Source organism: Danio aesculapii, chromosome 23, assembly GCF_903798145.1.
Source record: "Danio aesculapii chromosome 23, fDanAes4.1, whole genome shotgun sequence".
In the NCBI taxonomy this organism is placed as follows: Eukaryota; Metazoa; Chordata; class Actinopteri; order Cypriniformes; family Danionidae; genus Danio; species Danio aesculapii.
This window is the reverse complement of record NC_079457.1, coordinates 45,767,874-45,781,274: the sequence shown is the minus strand read 5'-3', so window position 1 is coordinate 45,781,274 and position 13,401 is coordinate 45,767,874. Positions and strand designations below refer to the sequence as shown.

General features: G+C 40.0%; 1 protein-coding gene across 3 annotated transcripts; it reads left to right on the top strand.

Moving 5' to 3' along the window:
* The first annotated feature begins 228 nt into the window (after nt 1–228).
* On the top strand, nt 229–10,965 carry spata2 (spermatogenesis associated 2). Of its 3 annotated transcripts, none has more exons than XM_056449396.1 (3): nt 229–262; nt 6,937–7,809; nt 8,628–10,965. In XM_056449396.1, exons 2-3 carry the CDS (start codon nt 7,477–7,479, stop codon nt 9,945–9,947), a joined length of 1,653 nt encoding a protein of 550 aa, XP_056305371.1. In that variant the 5' UTR covers nt 229–262; nt 6,937–7,476; the 3' UTR covers nt 9,948–10,965. The 3 variants fall into 3 exon arrangements, with proteins under 3 accessions (XP_056305371.1, XP_056305370.1, XP_056305369.1); XM_056449395.1 differs by having other exon boundaries at nt 243–369; nt 6,940–7,809; XM_056449394.1 differs by having other exon boundaries at nt 243–369.
* The last annotated feature ends 2,436 nt before the right edge of the window (nt 10,966–13,401 follow it).

Genomic DNA, 13,401 nt, shown 5'->3' with positions numbered 1-13,401 from the left:
CTTGAATCTGTAAATTGTTTTTTTTTTTTTCATTTATTTTCTTTTGTGTTTTTAGTTACGTCTGTATTACCTGGATGTCTTTGGTATTTGCTATTAAAAAAAATGACTCTATTGAATCAAAATACGTGGCCGAACCGACTCCCTGAATGAATCAGAATCCCAGCGCTAGTCCTGACTGCAGCTTGCGGCCTCGGGAGCGCGCATGGGAGGTAGTGTGGCGCATGCGCAGTGCGGCGGTGGGGATTTCCAGCGGAACATGAAGGTAAGGAGCGCTGGATGATGGGGAGGAGGGCGGCTTGGTAATGGTGCTGCCCAGCGCTACATGACACCGAACGGGTGTTCTTACACGCAAGTCTTGATCTTACAGAGGTAATTAATGAGAAGCCGTGGAATGGTGTGCGTTTAATTTGTGTGGTGTGTGGATTTCCAGGCCCCTGTAACTGCGCTAATGTTAGCAGTGGTGTGCTAGATGCATCTGATATCTGTGATAGATGGGCTACAAACGAGTTAGAGAAGATAGCTTGGTCTTGGTTTATGTGTAACCCTTTAAAAACACCAGAAAACAGCTCAGGTTGGGTTGACTGACGCATTTACAGATTTTCTAACTGTAAATCAAGGAGAATGTCATATTAGCTTTGTGGCTAACACACGTCACTGTTTATGTCACTAGCAATGAAATGCCGATAAAAATAATCAGTGACTGTTCTCTGAAAATCCTCATTCATTTGTGTGTATTCTGCTTTCTTCCCTTCGTCATGTTCAGTCAATTGTTGTGATGATGATGATGATGATGATGATGATGATGAGGATGGTGGTGATGAGAATGATGATGAATTTGACAGGCCTGATATTATAATGTCTATGAATTCAGCTGCTTAAAATGACAGGCATCATCAGTTTCTAATGAAGTTAAATGCTAATTTACGCCATTGGTTTTGAATTGGCAGCATAACCAATGAAGAATATAGTGTTATTGAGGTAAAGTTGGTTTTATATTCGCACATTCAGACTTTCTCCTAAACTAACTTAATATAACTTTTAAAATAATTATTTGCTAATTCTAAACAGGGAAATCATTTACAACATTGTTCACAGTCAAATAAATAGTAATGTTGTTTTCTAGTCCAACTTAGATGAGATTTCAGACTCAAAGTACCATGGTAAACAATACAAGGACCATATCACAAGTTGTCACTGAACAAATGTGCGAATATAAAACCAACTTTACCTCAATCCAAATTCACTGCTAGAGCAGTTTGAAGCCCTACTGTTCTATATTATATGTATGCTATAGGCAGATTTAAGTAGATATGTGTCCCCCCTTGGCAGTGCAGACGGTCCTGAATTCCAGTCATTTATAAAATTGACACGGACAGTTCATAAAATGTTGCTTGTTTAATAAAATATTGTGCGCCCTGGATAAGCTCACTGAGGTAAAGTTGGTTTTATATTCTCTCCTTCAGACTTTGGCATTTAGTAAGATAGTGAGGCCGAATTTAAAAAGGCTAATACACAGCACAACATGATAGCTTGTGACACGGTCCCTGTCTTGTTTACCGTGCTACTTTGAATAATCGGTTTTAATTCGCATGTAAGTATGACTTCAAAACAACACTGACACTACTTAATTGACTATGAACAATGCCGTACTTTGATAGTCATTAGCTGCTAATATGATTTACCTATTTACAATTTGCAAAGAATGCTTTTCTGAATCATATAGGGGAATTACTTACGTCACACGGTTTCTATCGCGCATACCTGTTGCAAAAAAAAGACCGGTTGCAATAGCAAACATTGTTGTGCGGTAGGATGCCAAATCCTTAAATTTTACCGTACACCACACTGCTTTTAATTCCAACCGCAGATGTTTTTGGCTAACAGCCAAAATAAGAGCTGAAGAAATGCTTGGAATGAAATGTAAAAATGTACGTTCCCATACCCTGCCGTACAGGTGCAGTTCGCTGTCAGAATGCAGTTGTTTTGGTTGTTGATGATTACCCAGGCCTTGTACAGTTCCGTCTTCTTTCCTTGTCTTTGGCTAGGCAGAACCTTGATTTTTAGCACTACAAAGTTTTGAATCTGGTAACCATGGAACATTATTTCTCGCACATGACCACACAGAACTAAATTGTAGGCATCCAAAGACTTGTAGGCCTTTAACTTCTCTCTTGTAAAATCACTTGGAGTTTCAATGAGATAGTTGTATATTTGGGGCTGGATGCTTGGCCATTTCATCTTATTCAATATCCATTGGGAGGGTGCTATCGGAAATGGACCTGTCAGACGTACGCCGCTCACTTTAACATTGCCAAATAACTGTGCTTATCACTGGGCGAAAAGCTGTTATAATACGCTGAAAGCATTATGTAAATGACATATAATATGTAAGCAATATAACTTATCACTTAAACAACAACAAATTCTGTACCACATCAGATGTCATTTCCTCGCTGTATATGCTAACGCTCCTGGTTTTTTTCTGCAGCCTCGCTGCGTGCACATTCTGAATGTTTACAAACTGGTAATTCGTCTATAGAGAAGGTGAAAGTCCTAATGTGCGAATATAAAACCAACGCTAACCCAAACGAAGAGCTCCTCTACATGACCCACTTGTTGCCATTGGGGTAAAGTTGGTTTAAATTTGCGCTTTCACCATACCAAAGTATTTTTTGCGAATCCTAAATAGGGAAATTATATTAGCAGCCAATGTTATCAAGGTACGACATTGTTTACAGTCGATTAAATAATGGAAAGGCTGTTTTGAAGTCAGTCTTATATGAGATTTCAGATTAAATATTCAAAGTAGTGTGTTAAACAATATAGGGACTGTATCACAAGTTGTCACTGAATGAATGTACGAACATAAAGCGAACTTACCTCAAAGTATGGAGGTAAACAAGTCATCTTTTTGGTGGAGTTGTGGTCACAGACCAATCAGTATTTAACTTGAAGAAGACAGATTTTTTTAATCACTTGAGACAGAGAAGACGCCATATGTCTTTGCCGCTTGTCATAGTAACACAAGGGTGATTCGAAGCAGCCAGCTGGCTCATTCTGTGCAGTTTCTCCAGAGTGCCTGTAGCAGGTCTGATGACAGTACAGCTGATTCACAGATGACAGCTATTACATGTGTTTTGTGTTTATTCTGACACATTAATACCGTTTCTTACTTATTTATATTTTATAACAGTACTCTATTCCTGTAAGAATAATGATTAATTTTTTTCACGTTTATTAAAATATAGTGATTTTATTGGTGTTGAATCCGTGGTGTCAAACTCAACCCTGCAGTTTAGTTCCAACCCTGCTTCAACACACTTACCTGTAGCTTTTAAACAAGCCTGAATAAATCAATTGGTTTCATTTGGTGAAAATCGAAATGTGATTCAATTTATTTGTGAAACATCTGAAATGGCTGTGTATTTTAATGAAATTTTTATTTATTTATTATTAAAATCTAACTAGGGTTGCACGGTTTACCAGTACTATGGTAGTATGGTGATATTATTATGGCTCCAAAATAAAAACTGTAGTTTTTTAACAGTAGTATCGTCATTTTTGGTCTATCTATAATACATAATGTTGCATGTGGAAAAGTCACTAAAATGCTCACACGTTTGTGCAACAATTGACAATTTTATTTGAATAGTCCGTGGAGCCCTTCAAGGTTGCAAAACGGTGTAGAATTCACGCCTTTTATGGTAGCTTATTGCAATTTTTTTAACGCTTCAGTTTGAACGCACATCTAAATCAGTTCATTTCTGTTTCTGTCAATATGATTTAGCAGCTAAAACAACCACAACAATCTCTTAAAAAGAAGGACTCACAAAGTGACGTTTTAAATATCTGATAAGACTTAAAAAAATTATAAAATAGATGAAAAACCCAAAAGAACAACAGGAAACATTGAAGCAATTTTTGACCACTTCATATAGCCTAATATTGTTGGATAAATACTCTTTTTGTAACGAATTTCGTTGGTATAATTTGTTTCTTTATTTGAATGTATTTTTTTTTGGTCAGTTATCTACAAAATAGTTTAGGTGAAGTGATGCGCAAATACTTTTTTCAATAATAAGGGAATTGTGAATTCAATTCAACTAAGCCAAGTATATTTTATAACATATAAAATATAGTATTTCTGACAAATTTCTTTATTTTATAGATTTGAGTTATGAATTACAGTATCACAATACTTCAGCTGGTGTAGTATCGTAACGTGACTTAATGGTATTGCGACAACCCTAAATCTACTTCATCTTTGATTAAGTACTGAAATATTGCGTGAACATCAATACCGAAAGCAGAATTAATGTCTGCGGCCGATGTTTCTTCTCTGACTGCAAGCAACAAATCTTGCCAGTTGTTTATATTCAGCTGCACCTGAAGCACCCTTCTATTTTTGAGTTGATTTCCTTAACAGTAAATGCTGAGTGGTTGATGAAGCCACAGTCTCAAACCCTTTGCTTCTGATGAAACTGAACATTTGCACTAAAGGCAGTATACAGATAGAAAATTTCATCATTTGCCTCTCTGGCAATTAAACTGGGCCACAGCATCTTTAATATGCACTACTTACAATCATTGTATAAAATGTATGTTGTTGGTCACATGGCTATTCCTTAAGGGGATATTTCACCCAAAAATGAAATGGTCTTTTTTTTTTCCAGTTCAACACAGGAAGATTAGAAGAATGGTGGGGAAAAACAGCAATTGATTATTGCTTACTTCCCTGTTTGTGTCCTGAGTAGTATGTATATAGTATTAAGTATATATATGAGGCCAGATGAGAATTTATAGGCCATGTGATAATGACAACATGGCAGATGTAGTACATCTGAATTCCATTCATTCTACTCCCATTCATACTGTATAGAACATACTTTTCTAACGTGTATGCAGTAAATTCAAATGCAAATGTTGTACATACAGTGGGTATGGAAAGTATTCACACCCCTTAAAATTTTTCACTTTTTATTATATTGCAGCCATTTGCTAAAATCATTTAAGTTAATTTTTCCCTTATTATTGTACACACAGCACCCCATGTTGACAGAAAAACACAGAATTGTTGACATTTTTGCAGATTTATTAAAAATGAATAACTGAAATATCACATGGTCATAAGTATTCAGACATTTTGCTCAGTATTTAGACACCCTTGACTCTTTTTGGGAACCTGGATTTGGATCCTCTGCTAGATCCTTGCAGATCCTCTCTAGTTCTGTCAGGTTGGATGGTAAACGTTGGTGGACAGCGGTCTCTCCAGAGATGCTCAATTGTGTTTAAGTCAGGGCTCTGGCTGGGCAATTCGAGAACAGTCACAGAGTTGTTGTGAAGCCAGTAGGTAAACCTTTGGCCTAGTCTGAGGTACTGAGCACTCTGGAGAAGGTTTTCATCCAGGACATCCCTGTCCTTGGCCGCATTAATCGCCCTGTCCCTGCAGCTGAAAAAAACACCCCCACAGCATGATGCTGCCACTACCATGCTTCACTGAGGGGACTATATTAGGCTGGTGATGAGCAGTGCCTGTCTTTTTCCACACATACCTCTTGGAATTAAGGCCAAAAAGTTCTATTTTGTTGTCATCAGACCTGAGAAACTTATTTCTCACCATCTTGGAGTCCTTCAGGTGTGTTTTTCTCTAAACTCTATGCAGGCTTTCATGTGTCGAGCCTCTCTGCCATCTCCTGACTGCATCTCTGGAGCTCAGCACCAGTCATGTTCAAAATCAAGTCCAATCAGTATATAATCAACACAGTTGGACTCAAATGAAGGTGTAGAACAGGGGTGTCCGAACTCAGTCCTTAAGGGCCGGTGTCCTGGAGAGTTTAGCTCCAACTCTAATCAAACACCTGATCCAGCTAATTAAGATTTTACTAGATAAATGCCCCGGTCACACTCGAGTTTGAGCGTGCGAGATTCTGTCGTATGGTGCTGTGAAATGGGGCGGGATTAGACATTTTAAAAAAGTGAGCGATTGGTCCATATTTAAAATTTTAGTCCAGATAGTTCATGTTTTGATCCTCGATTGGTCTCACACGTGATGCAATTTCGCAGGTCAGAGTTCACCAAGCTTGAACTTTGATGCATTTGCGTGCTTATAAATGGAAGTCTATGGGGTGAAAAGTCCAGTGTGACAGCAGCTATACTAAAAACCTCCTGGCGGGTGTGTTGAAGCAAGCTGGAGCTAAACTCAGCAAGACACCGGTCCTCCATGTTTGGGCACCCCTGATGTAGAACCCTCTCACGGTTGATCAGAATAAATGGAGTTAAATATACAGTAAGAGTGTCACAGCAAGGGGTTAGGACCATGTGATATTTCAGTTCTTTTTGAATAAATCTGCAAAAATGTCAACAATTCTGTTTTTCTGTCATTATAGGGTGCTGTGTGTACATTAATGAGGGAAAAATGAACTTAAATGATTTTAGCAAATGGTTGAATATAACAAAATATGAAACATTTAAGGGCAGATGAATACTTTCCGTACCCACTGTACACAAGTAGTAGGTGATTTCTGACTTATTTTTGTAGTTCCCAAATGTCAATGGCTGTTTTGTTTTTAAATATTTTTTATAAATAGCTTGTGTTTAACAGAAGATAAAAGGGTACAACTTATCCTTTAACCACCCATTTAATGGCTGTCAACAAAGAAAAAAAAATGTTTTAAGTGGTGTTGTTGGCATCTACTAGCAGTATGTAACTTCTCATGCTAATGTTTTAGTTAGTCTGACCCATATTTACATAAATTCCACGTCCATTTTAGCCTGCTTGAAATAGAGACTACATCACAAATGTGTCATTTTCATGCTTATAGTCTGTACTGGTGTTTCTGTGTGTCTGCATTATGAACTAGCTCTGTGAAATATCACCTATCGCACTGCAGCCTGACTAGTGTTATTCAAATGATTTCTGTTCTTCTGTCATTGCAGCAGCTGGCATCATTGGACATGGTGTTTTTTAAGTGCACTCCACTCCGCAACCCGTGACCTTCAACCTACTGCAGCGGGGAAAGCCTGGCAGTGAGCGCTCAAAAAAGCAAGGAGTCTCCATTCATCCTCTGTTCAATCCCACTCATATGCCATGTTGCTCCTTCTTAGGTGTTTTGGCTAATGAGGCACCCAAATATGCCCCTTACAATGGGAGAGAGGCCTGGGCAAGGCGTTTCCCTCAAATTAAACCAAGCACACCTTGGAAGAACACATTCATTATTCTATATCTCACTTTCGAGGACCAACGTTGCCATGAATTTAGCCAATGCTGCTGATATGGCATTGAAACATAAATAAATATATATGTCTCACTTTGGAGGACGATCGCAGCTTGCTGATTTTCACTGCCACACTGCACCATTGCCCCAGGTCCTCTGGTGTCTAGTGGGAGAGAGGTCTTGAGATGGCAAGGGGTCCTTTTTAAAGAAACACCTGGATTGTGGAATAAGAGGTTGCAAGCTACGCAGCCCACTGCCACCAATGGATGCCAAGTTGCGAGAGGATCTGTTCCGCAGGTATGTGGCATCTCTGGAGAATCGGCTTGAGGAGGGAGCCACTGAAGGAGGAGGAGATAGACAAGGAGCTAAGACTGAGGAGGCGCTGATTTCTACTGCAACAGCATTGCTAGGCTCATACCAGGCCGATCCAGGGCAGCGATTTCGCATGCTTCGCTTCTATGATGTTGTTGAGAACTCCCTGAGGACTCAGAGAGGCACAAGCTTGCGGACACTGGGAACAGCCTTTGCAACGCTGGAAACCATCTGCACCAATTTGCTGCTTTTTCCTTGGAAGAAGGAGTACCGTTGCATAAAGGTGAGTCAATACGTTAATTATTAGGTCTTAAAATTTTAATTATGTACATCTTGATATCCACTGAGCACACAAGGAATGATGTTTCTTTTTGGGTGAACTATCATCGGACAGAAACAGATGTGTGGGAAGTTAAGGTTGTAGTTGCAGTGGGAATGAACATTCTATTGGGGTTATATAATTGCCTAAAGCAGGGGTTACCACACTCTGTCCCGGAGGGCCAGTGGCCTGCATAGTTATCTCCAATCCTAATCAAACACACCTAAACAAGCTAATCAAGATCTTCATAGGCACACTTCCAGGCAGGTGTGTTGAGGCAAGTTGGAGCATCATATCAGTATTTTTTATTTTTACTTGCGTTGACAATAGAAACAGATTGACACCATTGAAAATAATGGCAGCCTCCATAGTTAAAAATATGTATAAAAATATCTGGATTTTATAAACGTAATCTGTTATGTTTTTCTCTACTTATAAGGATACTTAAGGATAGTTTGTCCAAAACAGAACATTGGTCATCATTTACTGACCTTTTACTTACTTTACTGTTTGAGTTTCTTTCTCCTGTTAAACTCTAAAGAATTTATTTTAAAGACACCTGCTACATTACTGTGGAAATCAGTAGATATAGGTTTTCAGCTTTCTTTAAAATATCTTCTTTAGTGTTTAACAGAAGAAAGGGAACCACTTGAGTGAGAGTAAGTAGTAAAGTTTCATTTTCATATCTCTTTTACATTGTTAATATTAAAAATAAATAAAAGAGATTATGTATATATCATAGTGCTTTTGTCAGTGTAATGACTTGTCTTTCACACTTGCAGACCTTCACAGGGCCATATGTGTACCAGTTGCAGTCTGTGTTATGCGACGCTGACCTGCGATCTCTACTGCGTTCCATGGGTTATTCAAGAGAGCAGGAATTGCAGTACAATGTTAGGGACCATCCAGGTGGAGCGTCCCACCTTCGGCAGCTTGCTTTTGAACTGCTTCTGGCCCAGGCGGAGTGCCGTCTGCTGGGTGAGGTGGTTTCCATGTCTCGTGGCTTTGCCTCAGAGCTGGAGGCTGTGGAACTGAGAAGAAACACAAGGGAAGATGCAGCGGGGTGTGCCGATGCCCTTCGCAGACGAGACAGCCTCAGTGGAGACTTGTCCCGCTTGTCTGTGCGGCCTTTAGATATTGACCGTGCACACCTAAGGCGAAGCGGTCGCCCGTCTAAGTCAGTGGATGTAACAGACAGCGCAGGACACTGGCACCAGGCCAGCAAGCCTGTGCTGAAGGCCTCGCTCAGCCTGCGCAAGGAGCCATTGTTTGTTGACACAGAAGAAGACATGAAGGATGAAATCATCCGACCTAGCCCCTCACTCTATCCAGTGGCAGCGCCGCCTTCTTACAGTCCAGTGGCTGACTTCTTCCCAATTCAATCGCCCCCGTCTGAGCCATACTCCTACCACTTGTCCTCCCTGGATGAAGTGGACCTGTACACCGAGCGGGGGTTGGGTGGCCACCAGACACCCTCTAGGCCACCAAGCCGGGAGCCTCGAGACAGCTGGGTTTTGAAAGGACACATGATGAAGTGCCAGGGCTGCGGTATAGGCTGCCCTTCGCTCTCTTCTTGCCAGAGGTGCGACATGATCTTGTGCTCCTCTTGCCATGCGGTGGACCCAGCGCCTTGTTGCGGCTTCCAGGATTACACTAAAACCTCCCGCCCTCTGGACGGCTACATGCCCATCAAGGAGAAATTGTCTGTCTACTCCAGCGCCCACTCGCACACTCACCCTCATCCCCACCCACTTCCCCACGCTCAGTCCCATTCGCTGTTGCTGGACAAAGCTGTGATGAGCTCCAAGCTGTTTCCCAGTAAACCTGTAGGTTCGGGCCCCAGTCCGGTGGGCAGCTTGGTCAGCAGTGGCAGCAGCAGCAGTGGGGGTGAGCGGCTGAGTGTGGGCGGCTCCCGCTGTGGGTTTTGCAACAAGCCAGGTGCCTCTCACACCTGTGTTAACTGCTCCAAGGTTTCATGTGACACCTGCATGAGCCTCTACGCCAGTGATTTGTGCACTCGCAAAAATCCCCATCATAACTTTGTGCCCAATCATCAACTCAATTTCAAATCCAGCACCATATCTCACCTCGTATATCGATAGACCAGAAACACAGTTATGCACTACACCTCTATTGCTTCTTTTATCTCTGCTTTTTTCCCACCCTTAATTTCTGTTTTATTTAAGTTGTCCTGCTTCCTTTCTCCTTTGGCAATTGTTTGGTTTTGGTCATGTGATCTTGCAGTGCATTTCCTGTCCCTCAGTTGACTGTTCATAACTGTTTGACTAGAGAGGTCAATCTCAGTATCAGTGTTTGTTAACTTGGATTAAAAAAAAAAACATGCAGCGAGTAGCAGAGACTTCACCCTGGAATTGAAACGAGAAAGTTGGAACTTCTCAAACCTGAACAAAAGAAAAAAAGATTTATGATAATGATAATAACATTACACTGGACATAAATAGTATATATTTTGAATTGTGAAGCTATAGATCTATGTAAGACTATTGGTCTCATAGTGGGGGGAGGGGTTTCCCAGTTAAATGGGGTTACAGTAGTGAATTTGTATCAGAACTTTAAGTTGCTGTTATGTCACTATATTGAGTCCTCTGACAAGAAATGCCTTGTGGGTTTTACCCCTAAGAAGTCAGCCTATGCTGTTCAAAATGCTGCTGTTGAAAGTAAATCCAGGAGGGGGCGCTCTTGACTCATGAAACTCCCCTTGGCAAGGTTCATGCACACACTGTATGACAGGCGTGCTCAACTCCGTTCCTGGAAATCCACCTTCCTGCAGTTAGCTCCAACCCTGATCAAACACAATTAAACCAACTAAGTATTTGAGAGAGCACTTGGTAAATAAACCATGTGCGTTTGATCAAGGTTGCAGCTGAACTCTGCAGCAAGGCAGATCTCCAGGAACAGGGTTGGTCACCCCTGCTGTATGATTATGTCAGTATGTTTTTTTTAATCTGTCCAGTTTTTCTTTACATCATTGTAACCTGTTATGATTTGAATTTGAGACTAATTTAATATTTTGTGTACTGTCATTGAAAGTTATTTTTGTTATTTCATTGTACAATAAATTTATGGTGTGTACACATACCATGACAAACTAAAGTTTTACTACAGGGTGAATGTCACAAAGGATTGTGTGGGTCATATTTTATTTTAGAATCCGGATTCTAATTGTTGCGATGCAAAATAAAGCGATACAGTATTGAGCGCCATTCTTTATCATACATAATGCTCCCATAAAGAAAAAGGCCAAAGTCGGTTTTACTGTACCAAATGTTATTACTATTTATTTATTGAATTATTTATTTTTATTCTAAAGTAAAATGTGACTTGGACATGTTTATTTATTTTATTTTGAGAGAGAAATTCACCCTAATAATGAAATGTATAATCTTATAAAAATTGGCTTGATTTCTATTAAGTTGACACTAATTTTATACATCATTTCATATATTTCATTTCCTCTTTTCCCATCTAGTCTATCATCCTGGTTGCATATCTTTAATTTCAGAGACCTTTCGACCTGCTCTCTCGGCTGCCTTAGGTAAGCTTTCCAGTCAACTGAAGGCTGCACTCAATGCAGGACTCCATGCTTAATGTCTGTACGCAGCATAAAGTAATGGCCAAAAAAAAAAAAAACTTGTCAGGGAAACAGAAACTAGCACAAGACATGACTGCATGTTCTGACACAGTAACTTCAGTGTGTGTGTGTTTTTTTGATTTAGTGAGTGTTAGTGGATGCAGCCAGTCCTCTAGCTCTCCTTGCCTCTGTCTCTCTCAAACTCTGCAGGTTCCAGAACAAAATACTGCAGCAGGAAAATTTGGTTGGATTTTACTCGCGAGTGACAGCATGATAAGCCAATCAAAACGTCTATGTGCCAAACGCCCACAAGCTGTGAAGAAAGAACCGAACCCTACAGCATATCCGCACGCTCACTGAGCCACCAACTTTGGGTAACATACCAGTTCTCGTATTAATCTTTTTGTGTGTTGGTTTCACTGGAGATGAACTGGTGGTGATTCCCAAGGTGAAGTTCCTCAACACACACTGCTTTATTCATGCAGACATCAGCAGAGGTCAGATCTGTCTGGCAAACCAGTTTTATCTTCAATGGAGATGTGGTGGGGCGAAGGGGCTGGGTGGGTCAGGGATGAAGAGTTAGCCGAAATGTTTGTCAGTAAAAGTATAATCCTATAATTCTATAAATTAATGAAAAGCGATGATTTTATAAAATAATTTCAGAAATAAAATTCTACCAAAAAAAATCCGCTGCCTTTGGTGTTTGAGTTTTGGGTCAAACGTGAATATGTCGAAAATCGTTTTACTCAACGGATCGCCACTGCTGACTTCATATTCAACAATAATCCAGTTGTCATAGTAAAGGAATATTGAGTGTTAATCGGCTGGATGTACACTTTAGTTTAAGTACCAATTCATTCAACCTGTTTACTTGTTATTATTGTTAATATGTTGTCTTTTTTATTAATCACATATTCTGCATGATCTTATTCTACATCTCCATTCCTACCAATACATAACCTACTACTACCTTAATAACTATAAATAAGCATCAAATTAGGAGTTTACTAAGGTCATAGTTAATGGTGAGAATTGGTCCTTAAAATAGTGTGACCAACCCCTGCTGAAAAATCCAGCTTAAACCAGCCTAAGCTGGTTGGCTGGTTTTAGCTGGTTAACCAGCCTGGTTTTAGATGGGTTTTGGCTACTTCCAGGCTGGTTTCCAGCCATTTCCAGCCTGGTCTTAGCTGGTCAGGCTGGAAAATGACCAGCTAAAACCACCTTGTCCAGCCTGGTTTAAGCTGGACATAGCTGGTTTTGGCTGGGTTCCCAGCCTGGCTAGGCTGGTCAAGCTGGTTTTAGCTGGTCATCTTCCAGCTGACCAGCTATCTGTCCAGGCTGGAAATAGCTGGAAACCAGCCTGGAAATGGCCAAAACCCCTCTAAAACCAGCTAAGCAACCTAGGCTGGTTTAAGCTTGTTTTTTCAGCAGGGACAGCAGTGAAAACAACAAACTAAACACTGCATTTAAAATTAAAACAAAGACAATTATATTAAAATGTATATTTCAATATATATATTAATATAATATATATATACATATGTATTTATATTAAAACAAATGTCTGCCAATGTATATTGGTGAAAGTCAAAGTATAATACTATTCAATTCAATTCAACTTACTCTTAGAATATCTGAGGGTACAGGTTGGAATAATTAACTTGTTTCATTTAATCATTGACTGGAACAATATGTTATCTATATTTTAACTTTTCTTAATAAACGCCATATGAAAAATGTATTTAATATGCTTTCTGTGATATAATAATGGATTTGTATATTTTCAGATGCATCATGCTTGATAAAACGCACCTCAATGGTGTACCGGATGTGCTACTGTACACTACTGCTGTAATTATCAACACCACTGAACATCTCAGTGAGCTGCCATATTGGAGAAACATTCATTCATGCATTTTCCTACAGGATGCTCTTCCAGCAGCAACCCAGCACTCAGAAACACC

Bases quoted from the DNA above. Each gene is read 5' to 3' on its own strand.
- spata2 (XM_056449396.1), top strand. From the start codon at position 7,477: ATGGATGCCAAGTTGCGAGAGGATCTGTTCCGCAGGTATGTGGCATCT. The intron at 7,810-8,627 runs GTGAGTCAATAC...TCACACTTGCAG, and splicing joins AGGAGTACCGTTGCATAAAG to ACCTTCACAGGGCCATATGT.